Genomic DNA, 19,177 nt, shown 5'->3' with positions numbered 1-19,177 from the left:
TCCTTTGCTTCTTTGTGTACATTAACAAGGGTTTCAATCCAGGAATCAACCGTAGGAACTGGGGTAGGGTGTGGGAGAATGGAAGGTAGAACTGAAGGATGAAATCCTTGACTACAGAAGAAAGGACTGGTGTTGATAGCCGAATGATCCGAATTGTTGTAAGCGAATTCGGCCACAGGTATTAAGAGTGACCAATTATCCTGGACCTTGGTGGCGAAGCAACAAAGATACTGTTCCAGAGTTCGGTTTACACATTCAGTGGCTCCATTGGTCTGTGGGTGATAACCTGAGGACAAGGCACGTTGGATTCCCAGTATACGACATAATTGTTTCCAGAACTGGGATATGTATTGGGGTCCTCGGTCAGAAATGATCTTGGAGGGTAACTCATGAAGCCGGAATATGTGTTCCAGGAAGATTCCGGCGAGTTCAGATGAGGATGGCAGTTTGTATAAAGGTGTAAAATGAGCCATATGAGTGAACAAATCAATGGTAACCATGATAGTTGTGTATCCCTGGAAGATGGTAGTTCCACAATAAAATCTGTGGCAATGAATTCCCAGGGTCTTGTTGGTATTGCTGGTTGAAGCAGTAGACCTGCCGGTTTCTTATTATCATGTTTGTTCTGATTGCAAACTGCACATGCCTGGATATGGATCCGGATATCCTCTTTCATCCTCGGCAACCAAAATTGTCTTTGTATTAAACAGAGGGTGTTGGTGATGCCACGGTGTCCTGAATGAAAAGTATCATGACATAGGCTGGTGATCTTTTGCCGCAGTCCAGGAATGGGGATGACCAAGCGATTGTCCTTGAACAGATATCCATCCCCTGTCTGGACGTTTCCATCCATTGTTTCTCTAAAACTCCTTCCAGGTTTCAGAGGACTGAGTTGGAATTCGAATATCTTCCAGGAGGGTGATAGCTTGGGCAACAAACATCTTAGGAAAAGTCCGATCTTCAAGGGTTTCGTAATCAGGACGTCTGGATAAGGCATCGGCTATTATGTTGTGTGTTCCAGGGACATGATGGATTTGAAACAGATATTGAGCAAAAAAGAAGGCCCAACGGCCTTGACGACTGTTTCTACATTCTAGGGATTGCAGTACTTGAAGATTCCGATGGTCCGTGTGGACCTGTACCGGGTGTTTAGCTCCCAGGAGAAGATGACGCCAATCAGTGAAGGCTTGGCGGATGGCTAGCAGTTCCTTTTCCAGGACGGAATAATGAGTTTCACTGGAAGTCAAGGTGCGAGAAAGATAGGCGATGGGGTGTTCAAACTTATCATCAAGTTCCAGCTTTAGGACTGCCCCGATGGCGTAGTTGGAGGCATCAGTTTCCACAAGAAAAGGGCGATCAATGTTGGGTTGAGCTACAATGGGAGCTTGTGTAAACTCCGACTTCAACCGTTGGAAAGCTGTATCTTGGGCTGAGGTCCACTGAAAGGGGGTATCCTTCTTAAGCAATGTAAAAATAGGATGTACAATCTCTGAAAAGGCTGGTATAAATTTCCGATAGAAGTTAGCAAGCCTCAGGAAGGATTGAATTTGTTTTATAGTAGTTGGAACGGGCCAGGATAGAATGGAATCTACCTTTGAGGGGTCCATTCCAATCCCCTTAGGGCTAAGAACGAATCAGAGATAGTGAACAGTTGATACATGGAAAAGACACTTCTGGGGTTTGGCCAGGAGTTTATGTTCACGTAGATGTTGTAAAACTGCCTTTACGTGTTCTTCATGTTTCATATGGTCCTTGGAGTATATCAGTATGTCGTCCAGATATACAATGACGAAGAGGAGCAGCATGTCAGAAAACACCGGTCCATAAAATGTTGGAAGACCGCTGGGCATTAGCAAGTCCGAAGAGCATAACCAGGTATTCAAAATGGCCAAAAGGTGTTCTAAAGGCTGTTTTCCATTCGTCACCTTCCTTTATACGAATTAGATGGCAGGCACCCCTGAGATCTAATTTTGTGAATACTACTGCACCTCTTACTGCTTCCAGGATATCCGAGATGAGAGGCGGTCCTTGAGAGTACACTGGTTAAGGCCACGGTTAAGGCCACGGTAATCTAGACATGGTCTAAGCTCCTTGGTATTTTTCTTGGGAACAAAAAATAATGAAGCGCCCGCCGGGGACTTGGATGGTTGTATGGTGCCATTTTCCAAGTTAGTATCCAGGTATTCCCGGAGGGACCTCTTTTCAGGTTCTGATATAATAAACATTCTCCCAAAAGGGATCAATGCTGAAGGTTCAGTATCGATGGCACAATCCTCAGGTCTGTGAGGAGGAAGAGCTTGAACTATGGCAGTCGAAAATACATCTGTGTAAGCCTGATAGGCCCTGGGAATTTGGATGATGTTAGAGACAGTGACTAGACTTTGCTGGATTTCTTGCGAGTTTTCAGAGGACTTTGGTAAGGAATCTAGGAATAAACAGTGGGACATACAATGTTCAGAACCAAGAAACAAGGAGCCTGCTGCCCAATTGATGTAGGGGTTATGCTTCTGTAACCAGGGCATGCCTAGAACCATTGGATAGTGGGCAGATCTTATGATGTCAAATTTGATCCTCTCTTGATGGTGATTTATAGAGAGTAGGATCTCTTTAGTTTTAAGGGTTATGGGTCCTGAAGATGGGGGACTTCCATCAATTGCATCTATGGGTTGCATTGTCTCTCGAGTTTCATGTGGAATGTTGTGAGTAGTGACCCAATCATGATCTATGAATATACCCATGGCTCCGCAATCCACTAATGCCAGAAAGGGGTAAGATTATTTCTTGGAAGGCGATAGAAAGGCCTGAAGAATCACAAGCTTATTTGGTCCAGGCGAGTTCAAGGAAGGAATTGATGTGGAGCAGACATCGTTCTCCCGAAACTGTGCCCCATCTAGGATCGGGAGCTGGCGTTTCCCGAATGCCGTGGAGGAGCAATAGGGCACTCTCTGACAAGATGTTTATCGGCAGCGCAATACATGCAGAGACCAGTGTGAATACGGCGCATCCTTTCTTGTGGGGTAATGGGTCCACGGAATGCCCCCAGTTGCATGGGTTCTGGATCTGAGGTCGGAGAAACTGCGGGTTCTGGGCTAGAAGGGTGGTCTATGACAGCCTTTTGGAATGATGATTTCGACTTCTTTTTCTCCGCCTTTCTTTGCTGGATTCGAAAATCAATTTGCAGGGAAAGGTCCAAGAGGGCCTGGAAGGAATTAGGGCGAGCTACCCTGGCTAGCTCGTCCTTTATTTCTTCATTCAAGCCTCTGCGAAAGAGAGTGAAGCTAGCCTCTTGGGACCAGCTTCCTTCATAAGTTGTTTGAAACGGGTGACATAGGTAAGCATATCCTGGGATCCTTGTCGAAAATCAAGTAGACGTTCTTGAGCGCTGTAAACCTGCTCAGGACGATCAAACATGGCCTTTAGGGCTTCCACGAATCCATTGTAATCATCCAGGAGGGCGTCGCCCGAATTGACTAGAGGAGTTGCCCAGGTTAATGCGTTGCCAGTGAGGTGTGATATCATAAACCCCACCTTTGCTCTAGGGGTGGAAAAGTAGTAGGGCTTGAAGGTGAAATGCACCAAGCATGAATCAAGGAAGGCATGACGGGTCTTTGGAGAGCCATCATATTTGTCCACCACTCCTCCCAATAACACACTTTCCTTGGAAGCAGAATCACGAGACAATACCAGCTGCTTTAAGGCAGCGTTCTCAGCTTTAAGGTTTTGAACTTCTGTGGTGAGTTCCTGCATGCCTCGCATGAGGTCTTGAACCGCGGCTTCCATCCCTGTATCCGTATCGATTTTTAGGCGTCTCAATCTGTCACAAGTCTCTCCCCTTCTCTCCTGTTTTTCCTGTTTGCTTGCAACCTTCTTTTGTGACTTCTTTCGCACGGTCCAGGATTTGTATAAGCCCGCGCGCGGGTCTTCGGATTCCAGCCTGCTTCGTTCAGTTTGTCCGGGACGGAACCAGGAAGGAACAATGTCCGCGCACGGAGGCACGGAAGCCGTGACTCGAGCGCGGGTGAAAATCCAGGAAAGTTCGGTAAAGTTTGAAGGATGAAAGGAAAGGAGGAGGAATCAAGGAACCGGGAAATAGAATTCAGGAAATTAGCCCCGAGCGAACTCTGGCAGCACACGTCCAGCTACGGCGAACAGTAGCGTTGAGACGCGCAGAGCCGCGGGGGCGTGTCTGTTTTGTAGAACGTAGAGCATGTAGCGCAGAGACTGGCAAGCAGCGTTCCGCATCAAGCGACCATGTTGGAAGGATTACTGAGTTCAATCCCCTATGTGTCAGGGACCACGAAGTCCAGAAGGGACGCAGATGGCGGTTCAGGATCCTCTAGAAGCCCTGTAGCTTCAGGCTTCCAAACCATGGCTGGAAGTACAGTCCAATCAGGAGCAGCTACAAAGGACAATTCAAATCTGAAAAGCTAATCCCTCTGATAGGTACCTAAAGCCCCATAGCTGAGCACCGTTCATTTGCAAGCACCAGAGCGGAAAGCGATAGTTGTGCAAAGCATAGAGGAAGCAGAGTGTAGAGGAGGCGGAGGTGTAGAAGAGGCAAAAAGAGGAGGAAAAGAGAAAGGAAGGAAAGGAGAGTGGAAAGACTTGGAATAGGGAATAGTATTTGGAGGAGTGAAGCACTTTAACGCAGAGGTGAAAGATCTGGAGAGGGCGACAACAAGCGGAGTTGGCAGTTTGAAGTACCTGTAGGCTGAGTGGAAAGACCTGGATAAGCAGAGGAGAAGACCTCAGAAAAGAGCAGAGACAGACTTGATCAAGGGGGGAGGAGGAATATAAAAGAGTAAAAGACAGAATGGAGAAATACAGCAGAGGTGAAGGAGTGGGAGGAAAAACAGAATCTAAGGAGGAGGAGGCTGGGAGAGAAGTAACGAGGGAGGAAATAACAGTGAGAGACGCAAAGGGTGGCAGCCAATCAGAGGTCTCAGAAGAAGACGCAAGAGGAATGGTGAGGGATGACAAACAGCTAAGCGGGGTAGTGAAAAGGGGCTAATTGTTGCTGAGAAAGGACAGAAGCACAGGACAGAAGAGATTGGGACCAAGAGGGGAGAGCAGAGGAGGCCAGGATGTTGAGGAGGGGTGTAGAGGAGTCTTGTGGAGGGGATACCAAACAAGCAACAAAGGTTGGCAACAGCAGTGGCAGACTCCAACAGCAACCTCCCGGAGCATAAATCAGCAACTCAGGCCCAGAAAGCTCTGGCAGAGACTCCATCAGGTGTGGTATTGTGCAATATGACCCAGGGCCCCTCAAGCCCATGTGGTGACCAGCACTGGAAGAGGGAGCAGCACCAACCAGGCCAGGAAAGGAGTTCAGCGGACACTAAAAACCCCATGGGCTGTGAGTGACTATCATTTGATCGCCAAGAGACAGAGCCCAAGGGAAGTTAGGAACAGATGGACTACAGTCCCTAAGCAAGCAAGAATTGCTCTTTGATTTGAGAACCCCCATATTCTGTTACCCAGTCCACCTGAAGCCCCTCAAGTTGTCGGGTGATGATTCAGCTGTAACACTACCCACACGCATGCCTCAGAACTTTGTCTACTCGTATGCAGTCCAAGACATATAACGCCACAGGCATGCCCTCTTATTGTGGCTACCTCGAGGTATGAACAGTAATGAAGCAGGACTGGATCTAGCGTATAGTTGTGCATGCCTCACCTTTTCATAATCTGTTTTCCAATGGGGGTTGAACCGGTAAAGCCAAGCTTACGAATATCTGGGTGCTCGGAAAGACGCTGTCCCACCAGACCACCTATAGTATGAGAAATAAAAAAAACAGTTGGCCACAGTGAGTATATTGTCCCAATCAGTAGTAACAATCCTTGTTCAGAATAAATGCACAGGGTGTATTTTTTAAAGAATGAACTAGCCATGCCTGTAACTTGCCATTACTAAGGATTAGAAGTATGCCCCTGGTACAGCCCATTCAGCCGGCAGTTTTAGGATGGTATGGTAAAGTCACCGGTCTGTTTGCATTGGAAAAAAAGTCATGCAAAAACTGTCACGTTTCTGACAAGGATTGACAAGAATGTCCTGAGGCACAGTTGTGATGCACAAACGTTTATTAGGAAGTGTATACAATGTAGGGCCACATTAATAAACAGAGGCTTTTAACTAAGCCAAGCTGTCAGGTTGTAGGCAGTATTTCAAGACAACATAAGAAATGGCTGTAAACTCCCCCAGATCTCTAATCCAGGGCCAGGTCTCCCATTGCAGATTAAGGCAATAACCAATATGGTTATAGTCTCGGTTTAGGGGGTTCCCATAATCTTCGCGGGGTCACTTCTCCTTGGTTCTCAGTCTCAGGTTTAATGGGTTCCTGCACCTTTCTTCCCGTATCTTCTTGGTTTTTCGCTCCCTTTAGTTCCTGGTCTCTGCTTTAGAGGTTCCTGTACCCTTTGAATTGCTCTCATTAGAGGGGCCTCTTTGTACTTCTCTGCTTCCAACTGGAGTATTTTCATGGCCTCTGTAGGTGGTATCGTGGTGGACCTGTCCTTAAGCCAACGCGAGGAGCTGAAGGGAGCATGGAGACTGCCCTGAGGTCTGAACACCTAAGCCTCTTACTACCTCCCAGGCTTTCCAGCCACCTGCTCTAGTCTCCCCCTTTCCCTTAGAATCTCACCTCAAGTAGTGTGCCTATAGGGGCCTTCCCTAGGACCTTTCTTCCTTTCGAGCTGTCATTCTCCTGATCCCCTTGTGTGACTTGCCAAGAGCTCGTCCTATTACCCCTTCCTTCCTATTTGTAACTTTTGGTGTCTGACGGTTCACCACTTTCACATTCTCACTATCCTTCTGGCTCTCCGATGTAATGCCCCACTCTTTCTCCATCCTTTCTAGCCCTTCCTCCTTTAACTCCTTGATGTTCCGCCACTTCACTTTTTACTTCCTGATGTTTCTCCATTTCTCCACACCTTTCAACCACTCTTCCACCATCTCCTCATTTCTTTCCTCTTTCTCATTCTCCTTCTCTGTGTCTACTGCTCCTCTGGATCTCTCGTTCAAATCCCTGGGACTTTCCCCATCCCATCCAGCCGAGTCCTTTGACACTCAATGTATCGGGTATGCCTCCCCTCCATGTTCCCGTCTCCGGCTCACCCCAAGTTCCAGGGGCTCTCCTCCAGTCTCCCATCGGTTGATCTTTCGCAACCTCCTTCCATTCACCTCTTGAAACAGATCCAAACAAGCTCTTCCTCCGACCGCTTTATGCCACAGGCCCTGCCTTTTATAAGGACTTTGACCCTGCCTTTCAGCTGCTCTGCAGTGTAAGGGAACTTAGGTGTAGTTCTTTTGGGAGCTTGAATTTAAACTGGTGATCTACATCATGTGAAGAAACTACTGAGCGTGTGACTGTGCTCCAACATGCAATGGGAATCCCTATGAACGCAGCTTTGTGCTTTTGGTGTACAGAAGACATTTACAATCAATACGTTAATTTATGTGCAATGTGTTTTGTCAGCAGAGTCTCCTAAGAGCATTCAGATACATTTAAAATCGCAGAAAACTATCAATAAAATAAAAAACAAGCTGATTTATTTATTTAATTGGGGTTTTTATTACACGTCCAATACCATGCTTACGTTCGGTTTCTACACGCAGAGCCGGGATTCAAACCTCTGCTGCTCTGTGTGTCTTCCTTCCAAGACTATCACGTTGCCCCTGTGCTATCCTCCATACATGAGTAATGTATAATCAACAGGTCATGCGTGTACTTTTTTAAAGAATTATTTCGACCTACGCATGCATAGGTGACATGTCTAAGCTTACTTATGTAAGTAAGTGTGTTGATTCTCTTACGTGGATTACTTATGCCTCCTACAACGTGTAGTGTACAAATAACTAGCGGTAAGCATAACCAGGTTAAGAGCATCTGTGATATAGTAGTAGAAAATCTTTGGTTTAAAGGTCTTTCCTTCCTATACAATGTTATAGTGTGTGACACAGAATATTTTAGCGTTCTGTCATTCATTTTTTCAACGACTTGCATCTAAGTAATAGATGTTGATAAGTCGTAACAATACACTGGAAAATGTGTCAATAGCCATCAAGTTAAAACTATCTGTGTGTTATTCTAATTTGCAGTGTACGCATCTTGGTTCCACCCTGAACACCTCCTGGTAGGCCTTAGGCATATGCGGTTGCTCTAACTAGTGCATAAAGTTAAGATTTGGTGCATACGCACTTTCATGCATTCACTGCTTGTGCTCATGAATTGCATGTAATTTACACAAGCGTAAATTACCATTTATTCCCATTCTGACTTCCAGCTGAACATTTTTAGGGACTCTATCCTTGAGTGGTTAGAATAAAGTTGCTACAATTTAGCCAATAACACATACTGTGGTGAATATAGCAATGTCATCACTACCTCCCAGCGGAAACCCTCTTCCCATGTGGCTAGGGAAGGGCAAGGCGCTACCGGATCCCAACCCTGGGGGTGGTTTTCCGAGGGAGGATCACATGGGGTAGGTAGCCCTCATGGGAGGGAAGGAGACCGACTAGCAGGAACCTGGTATCCCCCTTTCATTAAGGCTATAACACACACTCTTTAAATGTCCCAACACATATGTCTGACTGCAACATAGAGGCAATCAATACACCTAGAGAAAACTGTAAGACGTTTTCCCACTCTCCTCATGAACGAACTGAGACGAGGAAGAGCATGGGAGCAGTATGGAGTCCAAAACTAGGGACGCACTTCAGTTGTTTTTTGAGTCTAGGAGGTGGCACACTCTTTAAAAATAGAAGTGCCAAAATGGGGAGAGACATTTAAATCCCAAAGCCGGTCGGGACACAGAGAAGAAGCAGTTTGTAGAGCTGAGTGGGAGAATTGTTGGCAGTGCCAGACGGAGAGACTCAGAGGGAAGGACCGCAGCCAAGGTGCCGTATGCAGGGGAAGCTGCCAAGAACTTCGAAGGCACAGCGTGGACTGCAGCGCGAAGAGGACGACTTCCGCGTCAGAACGCCGACCACTGGGAGAACGGGAGGCTGTGAGGGACGCTGGAGCTGCCGACGAACACCAGTGAGCCCGATAGAGGAGTATGGGATGTTGGGGCGCTCCAAAGAGTTTGCCGCACACTGTTAACAAGCTGGGTGAATGTCAGCTGGGGATCTGAAACACTGAGACAGCTAAAAGCAATAACGTACAAGAATGCGAGTGGCTCGATAACCCTAGAGATAAATAAGGAGAAGTGAAAGTGTGTGAACTATTTGAGTTTGAAAGAATCAGGACATTTGAATAATGATGAACACACCGTGATTAAGCGACTCAGACGCAGGTATGAGAAAATAAGGGAAGACCCATTTGCCTTTAAAGTGGAAAACAGAAGATGTGTGTTTCAAGGGAAGGGAATTCCCCCGAAGTGGATGAAATCTTTTTGTTGGAATGAAGTGAAAGCCCTGGCAGGAGGGTATACCAGGCAGAGTAGTTGACTGTGAGAATTAAGAAGAGAGAAGTAACCTCTTGAGAATTTGGGAGCTCCAGGGCAAGGGAGCCCCTGGGAAATAAATTGTGTTGTTTGAACTGTAAAAGAAAGTAAAAGTGTAGAGGAAAAGAACTGTGCTTGTGCTAAAACTTGGGAATGGAGGACTCCTCTTGAGGAGTGGGGAACTTTAATCACTTGTTTCTTTTTACACGTTTTCACTTTGGAACTTTGTGTTGAAACTGTGGAGAGAAAAACGATTGCTCGCCATAGACTTTACCCCTTTTCACGTTTTCATAGGTTTGATATGTAAGGGTCAGGTTAGCATTTTGGTACAGGATGCAGAGCTCTTTTGCTTTTGGACATCCTGACAGTTGACATCCTTCGGTTTGTAGAGGCAGGGAAACCCCTCATGGCGATAAGGCAAGATAGGTATTTTTCCAACCCATTTTGTGTTCATGAAAATCTATAGCAATCAACATAATGCACGTGTATCAAGAGTCTTCCTTCTGATGCATTACAATACACAGAGAGTACATTGAGAAATGAATGATCCTTTAAGTGATTCTGGTTCATGTAGGTGTTCACAGTTGTCAGAAGTGCAAAGAGTATGCCCTGTGATGTCTATGTCTAGGAGCAGGTCCTGTGCTTGGTGTGCCTACAGACTCAAGATGCATCTTACTGACATGTTTGGAGTTTCTTGTGGTCTTGTAAAGAAGGGATGTGGACCGAGCATTTCATGCTGGACTGCCCCTGTTCCTTCCACCTCGCCACCCTCCCTTCTCCCTCTCCCTCTCCCTTATTTATTGGATATTTGTAAGGCACCTATACAACACATGTTTCAAGGCGCCAATAGACAGCAACAAAAAGAGGGGAGGAGGGACAAGGGAGAAAGATAACAATAATGATTAACTATCCTATTAGGCCTTGTGACATTCGGATCGTGCAAGTGCAGTAACAAGAAGTACGAGGGCGTTGGGGGGAGTGCCAGTTTGCGCAAAATGCAATGTGCAACGGTGGGAAGAGGAGGGTGTAGGAGGGCGGGTCAAAGGGCCACAGGGGCTAGGCGAGTGCTAAGGGGATATCAAGTGGGCAAGTGCCAGGGATTGTATGGGATGCAGGGGTGATGGTCCACATGCTAAGTGCGAGGAAGGGGGGGTGAACTGGGTGGGCTGGTGCCTTGTAGAACTCAGAGGGAAATTAGGCAGCCATTCCCTGCGGCAGACGGGGACATTAGCAGGAGAGGGGGAGAGAGAAGGAAGTGGCGAAAGGGAGGGTCTTGAGGAGCTTCCAGAACTTAAGGAGGTCTGGCTCAAGCCTGAAAGGGGCAGGGGGACCATTCTAGAGGGGGCTCCTGCAGAGGAGAGAGATCTACCCCCCACCCTCTGCTTAGAGAAGCGTCTGATCTGCAAAGAGTTGGAGCCAGAGGACCAAAGGGCTCTAGCAGGGAGGTATCTAGGGAGAGGGAGTTGGATGTAGCGGGGTGCCAGGCCCCGGAAAGCCTTGTGGATGTTGCAGAGGGTCTTGAACATGATCCTAGCAGCAACTGGGAGCCAATGGAGAGATGTTAGGGCAGGAGAGATGCAGTCCCTGGCTTGAGGCCAAGTATAAGTCTTGCAGTCCTATTCTGGATTAGTTGAAGGGGCGAAAGGAGGTGTTAGGCAGATTGAGGAAGAGGCTTTTGCAGTAGTCCAGCCTTGAGAGGACAAGAGCTCTGGAGACATTGAGTTTCTGTGGGAAGGCGAGGAAAAGGAGGATGCCTCTGAGGACATGCAGCTGAGAGTGGGCCATCTTGGCAAGGTCCGCGATGTGAGGAGAGAAGAAGAGAGAGGAGTCAAAGATGACAACCAGGTTTTTTGCCTCACAAGAAGCTGAGGGGAAGGGACCCATAGAGGCCGACCAGAGGGTAGGAGGGAGCTGAGGTCCCAATGAGAAGGATCTCAGTCTTACTGGCATTAAGGCAGAGATCATTGGCAGCACGCTACATCTGAATAGCAGTCAGACAGTCAGGGATGAGAGAGGAGAAAGAGGAGGCAGTGTTGGGAAGCTTGAAGGAGAGCCTTGTGTCGTCTGCATAACACTGGAACTGAGAAGAGAAGGAGGAGATCAGGTGGGCCAGAGGGGCAAGGTAGATGTTGAAGTGCCACAGCGAGAGGATAGAGCCTTGAGGGACGCCACAGATGGAGAGTGTGATAGGGGAGAGAAAAGGGCTCAATTGAACCTGGGAATGTCGGTCAGAGGAATGAGGTCAACTGGTCCAGTGCCAGGCCTGTGATGCCAACAGTGTCACAGAGCCAATTTGTCAGGGTGGTATGATTGACTGTGTCAAAGGTCAAGGAAAGATCCAGAAGAATAAGAACGGATGGAGAGTTGGAACTGAAATTTGAAAGCAAGTCATCACAGGTGTTCAGGAGAGCAGCTTTAGTGCCTCTGGTTGATCTGAAGCCAGACTGGTGGTCGTGGAGATAACCAACAGATTCAGGAAGGGTCGGCAGAGGGCTTTTTGAGGAGAGGATGCACAAGGGAGTGCTTAACGAGCAGCAGGAAGAAGCCAGTGGCAAAAAAGTGATTGCAGAAATCAGCAAGGCTGGCACAAGGGAAGCAATGTTGTCCTTGATAGTTCTGGAGGAGCAAGGGAGCACCTGTTTGGAGGAGACTTTCATAGAGAGGACTTGTCTAGAGACCTCATCCGGTGCTATGGGCGAGAGAGACAAAAGTAGGAGAGAAGGGATGAGGGGTGGGAAAGGGGAAGGGGGGCCAAGGGAGGCCTGAGAGCTGGGGAGTGAGGAGGGAGGGGTGTACATGAGAGTGAGGACAGGATGTCCTGAGGTTTGGTTAAGTAGTGGGAGGTCAATGAAGTACATAGGGCCAGGGATAGCAGGGGAGAAGTGAAGACTGCGGTAGGATTGGCGAGTTCCTTGCAGATTTAAAACAGTACGTCTGTGTTGTTAGTGGCCCCAGAGATGCGACTTGGATATGGGCCCTCTTCTTCCAGCGGGTGGAGAGTCTGTATTGCCTTTAGAGCAGACGGCAGGATAGACTGTCAGAGGAAGTGCCTGAAGCCCGCCACATCTGCTCAGCAACTCTGCATTTGTGTTTCAGAGAGGCCAGGTCAGAGTCATACCAGGTGTTGTGCTTGGAGGCAGACTTCATGCGGATACTCATGACGGGGGTAAGGATGTCCAGGATGTTGGTGATAGAGAGGTGAAGATTAGCAAGGGTAAAGTCAGTGTGGGCGTCCATGGCAGGAGTTGGAGGGGGAATGAAAGTGCCAAGAGCTGACACTCGCTTCATCTGTCGAATGACGGAGAAGGAGACTGGCAGTGCAGGCAGAGGCTTAGCCGGGGGACCTAAGAGGTCCAGGTGAGAGGACAGGAGAGCATGATCAGACCATGAGAGAGGAGTAATAAGAGGGGGGGAAGATGGGGATGTCTGCTGAGGTAACAGCATCCAAGGTATGCCCGGCTGAGTGCTTCCGGCTCTCTCACTCTCTCATCTTTCTCTCCAGTCACAGGCTTTGACCCGGTTACCCTTTTCTTGCATGATCATCCCTCCACTTCCCCTCTTGACCCTCTTGAATCTTCCCTCTAGCCTATCAACATCTCATATCTTACTTGTCTACTTAATAAACTGTTGTTTCCCATCCTTTTTAAGCACACCATGAAATATTTTTTAAAAACTATCTTGATTCCACGCTCCACAATTTCTGCCCCATCGCTCCAAATTACTTGAGCGTACGGTCCATTCACAGGTATCATCCTATCTAAATCTACATTCTCTTCTGTCTCTCCTTCAGTCCGGCTTCCGCCCCTTTCCGCTCCTTTTAGACTGCTCTCCTCCACGTCTCCAATGCTACTCCATCTGCTTGTCACTCTTATCCTTCTGCATCTCTAGGCAACTTTTGACACCGTGGATCACTCTGTTCTTTTTTCTCTCACTTCACTCGGGCTCCCTGACTACGTTCTTGAATGGCTGTGCTCTTATCTCTCCAACTACTCCGACTCTGTCTCTTGATATGGACAAACCTCCCCTTCCTGCCTGTTCCCTTATGGGATCCACCAAGGCACTGTACTTGGACCTCTGCTTTTTTCCTCTTCTATACTATCCCTCTCTACTCTTCATCTGCCTATAACTTACCTTATCATTCCTATAGTGAGGACACTTCATTCTTCTTCTCCTTCACCTCATTTACTGATTCTCTCAATTCTATTGTCTCAGAAGTTCTTCCCACATTCTACACCTTAACGCCTCTAATACTGATATCCTATTCCCTTTCCTTCTCTGTGTAGGTCTCCAGCACTACATGCTCCTGCCATTTCTTTCTTTTTAACATTGGCTGTGTTCATCCTTTTTTTAGCTTTTCATGCCACCAATCTTCCCAGACCCCCCACCCCCGCTTCCGACCGTTTTCATTCTTTCCTTCTACTTGTTCCAAAACATTGGAGCGCCACCCTTCCTCTTTTCATTCACATCTTTCAAACTGTTATGTAGATACTGATTCTATTGTACTACCTACAAGTTTATTCTCACATGTGAAAACATGTTAAATAAAGTTGAAAAAAAAAAAGCTCACCTTCTTCGTCTCTCTCGAAACAGTCATTTTTCTGCACCTCCCATGTACTTTCCTTAATTCTGGTTAGTTTGTCATCAATACCTTTTAATCTTACCACTCTTTATGGTCTTGTTGCTTTGGCCAAAGGGCACAATAAATACAAACAGAACCACGTCCGATTTGCAGATGGGGCCCCCTTCTGTGATTGCATTACAGGCAGAAAAAAGATGATCTGAAAGGTTGCCCAGAGCAATGCCAAACGTTCCATAGATTACACTTCAGTTTAGTACGTGGGTCAGACATCAATGCAATATCAAACTCTTTCCAGGCTCAAAACGCAATGTTAACATTTTAATACATTTTAACAAGTATGAGAATTCTCTGCAAGTTATCAAACTCAAAGCAACACCAACCCAGCTGCAGATTTAACATTGCCTTACACGATGTAGGGACGAATTGCAACATCAGGCTGTTAATAAACTCACAAAATTACTTACTAACTTAATTACACATTCAAATCTCTACAGACAGAGAAGTGATTAGCAGCCTATTAAATGTTGGCAGCCTTAACCCGCAACAAGAATTTCATGGATCAGGACCTGCGGCTGCAGTCATTGAGGCCTATTTAGATAGATCTGAGGTCAACGTTACTTCTAGTTTTTGGATATATGATGTCCCTTTCCTCAGGACATTGACAGGTGTATGAAATAAGGTCAGTGCTCTCTTGAACTGTGAGCGCTTTCAATCATGTGCAGGACTCCTCTGCCAAACACATCATTCATGTGGAGGCACCGGGCTGCACCCAGACCTGCACCAATTCTGGCCTTAAGTTGGCACGCACAACTTTGTTTCTTGTTCCGCTTTGTGTCTCATGGAAAATCATTGCAGTCACTCTCTATGCACACCATTCACAGAATAAATCTGAGATCAACATTAAATGAAAAAATGATAAGTACGTTCAGAACCATACCCGAGCCAGGTAAAATGTTGATCACGCCCTTAGGAATCCCAGCTTTGACGGTCAATTCAGCAAACTTCAAGGCTGTCAGAGGAGTAACCTGAATACAGAAAAAGGGGAAGGATATTGGTTATTATAGTGGGTTCACATATACAGGTGGAATGCAAATAATGCCCACACAAGGTTACATGCCACGGTTGACATTGGCTTCTGCCCCCCCTAAAAAGGACCAGGCAGAGCAAGCAGTTGATTCTTCTTTGGTTGGACATTATCCGTTTAGCATTTTCTTTTTGCAGAAATACCAAAGGCACTAAATACCACCCATACTGGTAGCAATTCTGCAAAAAGAATGTATTACTGGCAGAAGTGCTGTTTCTTGAATACCGATAGTGGTAGTCCAAGAATGCAATTATCACCAATGGTTACCTCTGACAATGGACACATTTACATACTGGACTATTGAAGCAACAAGCTTGCACTTTCCTTCTGTACAGCAAAAACCATTGTACATACTTCATAGGCATTTTGAAATCTTTACCGTCACCTGTGTAGTGGAGGTAAAAATAGGCAGACTTTAGGCTGAAATCTCTTGGAGGACTATCTGTAGTGGTATTCCTGGAATACTATGAAGGTTAATATCCTCCATACCCTGAAACCATTACAGAGTTCCCATCACCGCATACCTCAGAATTATCACCTAAGTGTCATTTTATATGAAGGCCTTGGAGAATGATGAATAACGCTCTGGTTGGAGATTTAGGTGTTATTTGGATATTAGTTGTGTATTGAATTCAGTATTAATAAGGTACTGTCCACTGATTCACACAAACATGTATGTTCAGGTGCATGCCTTTAGCTCAGAAAGGACTTCCAAATATACGATTGTGCGCTATTTAAGAGCACAAGTAGATGTAGAGATTCTACAGATGTAGTACAAACGAGCCTGCAAGGGAACCCGACTAACGTGACAATTACGACCCAGGCGGTAAGTTACCGCCTGGGTCGTACCTTTACCACCATGGCGTAAACTATGTTTACGCCATGGTGGTTGGCGGACTTACCGCCCCATTCCGAGGTTGGCGGGGCGGTAAGTCCCCAATCCCCATTTACCCTTCCCCATTCCCATTTTTGCCCCATAGGGCATAATGGGAGTGGGGAAGGCGTTAATTACGCCACCGTAAATTACGGTGGCGTAATTAGCACCATGGTCCCTTACCGTCATGGATTTTAACACCTGCTAAAAGCAGGTGTTAAATCCTCCATGGCGCTAAGGGACCTCGGAATCAGGCGGTAAGGGTCAGCGCTGTTTACACCGCCGTAAACCCCTTACCGCCTGGGTCCTAATGAGGCCCTAAGTCTTTACTGCATGAGCAATGATTGAGTAGAACGAATCTTGCTCAGCATGTCGTTCTTTGGCAAGTGTGACGAGTCAGCAATGATTTCCCCAAAAAACCTGGCCTTGGACCCTTCGTATGAGGCCAGGGAAGGGCAGACGCTTCCTGATCCCGACCCTGGGGCAGGTGTTCATGCGGGAGGATCACATGAGGGGGGAAGCAAGTCAGGAAGACCGGGAAAACCCCTAATTTTGTTGATAGGGACTACGGCATTTCATGATTACATCGAACTTAATCGTGGACTTTACCGCGTTTGCGACTTTATTGCATTGGGATAACTCGGCGGTCCACATAGTTGCCACTCTGAGATCGGGTCTTCCGGCCAATTGCTGAGGCAGTTATTCAAGTCTGGCGCTTGATGGCCAGTCGATTTGGGCTGATCTACATCATATCTCCTATTGAAATTACAGGGGGGGGATCTACACCATTCTTCGATGTGCCCCTCACTACAACAATGGAGATTGACTTATGCAGTGTCTGCAATTTTCCCCATGGTGGTTGGACAGCGCATTCATTTCATGAACCACCTTTGGAGGTGATAAGTGAAGAAGTGGATCACTAATGAACAAAATTTAAAAAATGATTCCAGATGAAGATTACCTCGACAGAAATACATTGAATTGAGGATAAATAAGACGTCTATTACATTTTACAAACGTTTCTCAAACTAATTAATTAAAACGTATTGGTTTCACATATGTCCTGATAAAGACGATTGTCAGCTCACTCCTCTCTTTTTTGAGTGGCATGAACTAAACATTTACGTTAGTCGAAAAATACATTTTAATCTGATACCTTGAAAAACAGATGAATTATTATATTGTACAAGGTACTAGTAGTAGACAGTTAGCACTTTGTATGCTCTTTACCACAGAATATTGCACTTTATGATGTTTTGCACTTTAAGGTTATTTGAAACTACCTATTATTCTATAGAATGCCTTAATATTTCAACAATTCAAGTGCTGTTACCACTATTGCTGATTCAGTACTTTTTGAAATTTGCACTTTAAATGGTTGTGGACATGGCCCAATCTTTTGAACAGCATAATCTATTAAGAATACCAATATAAACCCTAACTGCAGCAGGGTTAAACTGGGTTTAGTCATATATTTACAGCATCCCATTATTGTATTCTCGTGGTAAGTAGATTCATCTCTATAGTTTTAGGTATGTATTCAAGTTGAATAGTTTTTAACCATATATGTGTATTGATTTTACGATCTATTATATGTTATTAAGATTTTTTTAATTGTTTATATTTGACTAATAAAATATGTATATGTTTCATTTCTCTTGACCCAGCCTATCCCCTTTCGTATGCACACAGAAGTCGAACTTTTCAGTTTATTGTGCTTATACTAGTATTTGACCGTGTGACCAGGTTTTTCTGGTACTTTTGATTTTTGTTGCTCCCTAGATCCACGATGAAGGAGACACCCATCCTTTGGTGATTATGATAGGGACTACAAGTGGCATAATTCTCTAAGTACTGGAACGAGGAAGAGGACTCACGAGCATTGTTGCAGGAGTGGTGAGCTTGTTAAGCATAATGATCCACACCTGAGGGAGGCAGAGAAGCTATAAAAGGCCCCCTCAGGTGCAGATCATTAGATGGAGGTGGAGCTGGAGTAGTAGCAGCAGCAGTAGCAGTAACAGAAGGAGAGCATGTGGTGGAAAGAGGGCACCGGGAGCAATGTGAAACAGATTTCATCTTCTGGTCCTGACAGGGTCCTTTCCCCCCTGAAGTGCAGAGGTTTGAGCAGCGGAGAGCATGAAGGAAAACTGCTTTTCCCCATGTGAACCTGATTGCATAGATTGCACAGCAGGAAGGGCGCCGGAGACTGTGGCTGCAAGTTGGTGTGCAGCCGAGTGCCCCAGGAGCGAGACGAGCCCCGGAACTGCGTGGCGGGAACAGAGACACCCTCACTGAGGAAGAGTGCATGTTAAAAGAAGCCAGAAGCAGTTGAAGCCCTGCGGAATGGGAAGGGAGCAAAGACAGAAGCCAGTGAGTGTTACTGAGCATTCTGATCCCTTGCACGAACAAAGACAGGCAACTGTAGCCAAGGAGAATCACTTGCATGTGAGTGAAAGCCTTGTAAGCCCAAACGGTAATTGTCAGACAATGCAAACTCAATTGTTGAATAGTGAAGATGACATGCATTACTTACCGTAAAAGCATTTCTGATGATTGTATCTGCTTAGATTCACATGCTGTGCATATGGTCCGACATCAGTGGTAACCGCGGAGTATTGCATCTTGTCTTTTGAGAATCAAAAGGGGACTTCGACATAGGCGTGCCTGTAATACTATCCCAACGTGACGTGTAGTGTACCCAAAATCCCTCACGCGTCGAGGTCCCTCAGATTGTATTTTTTCTGCCATGAGGGAGCCTACGACTATCGTGAGTGAGTACAGAAAAGAGAGAAAGTAGTAAGATGTCTATGTTCCTTCCATCCGAGCGGGGAGGAAGGGTGGGCGCATGTGAATCTAAGCAGATACAATCATCAGAAATACTTTTACGGTAAGTAATGCATGTCTTCTGATGTTTGCTAATCTGCTTAGAATCACATGCTGTGCATAGACTAGCGAGCAGTACCCGGAGTTGGAGGTGGGTTGTGAGAAGGAACAGTAGAGAAAAGATGTCTTAATACTGCTTGTCCCACCTGAGAGTCAGATCTAGAATGAGAGCCTAGGCAATAGTGTTTTGTAAAGGTGTGTACAGAACTCCAGGTTGCAGCTCTGAAAATGGACTCTAGGGGAACATTTGCAATGAATGCTATGGAAGCCCCAGTGCCCAGAAAAGAATGCGCACTAGGCTTGAAGGGCAGTT

At 46.2% G+C, this 19,177-nt stretch overlaps 1 protein-coding gene across 2 annotated transcripts in view; it reads right to left on the bottom strand.

Annotated features, from left to right (window-relative positions):
• The window catches only part of ALDH1L2 (aldehyde dehydrogenase 1 family member L2), an 836,174-nt gene that overhangs the window by 178,646 nt on the left and 638,351 nt on the right, over nt 1-19,177 (bottom strand). For both annotated transcript variants that reach the window (XM_069629899.1, XM_069629898.1), the window contains exons 16-17: nt 14,961-15,048; nt 5,678-5,771 (exon numbers count right to left, since the gene is read on the bottom strand). In XM_069629899.1, the coding sequence (XP_069486000.1) occupies nt 5,678-5,771; nt 14,961-15,048 (182 nt within the window). The remainder of the gene's footprint in view (nt 1-5,677; nt 5,772-14,960; nt 15,049-19,177) is intronic.

Source organism: Ambystoma mexicanum, chromosome 12 (genome assembly GCF_040938575.1).
Source record: "Ambystoma mexicanum isolate Mex_15411 chromosome 12, UKY_AmexF1_1, whole genome shotgun sequence".
In the NCBI taxonomy this organism is placed as follows: domain Eukaryota; kingdom Metazoa; phylum Chordata; class Amphibia; order Caudata; family Ambystomatidae; genus Ambystoma; species Ambystoma mexicanum.
Note: the sequence above shows the minus strand (reverse complement) of the source record. Positions and strands in the feature narration are given on the sequence as shown.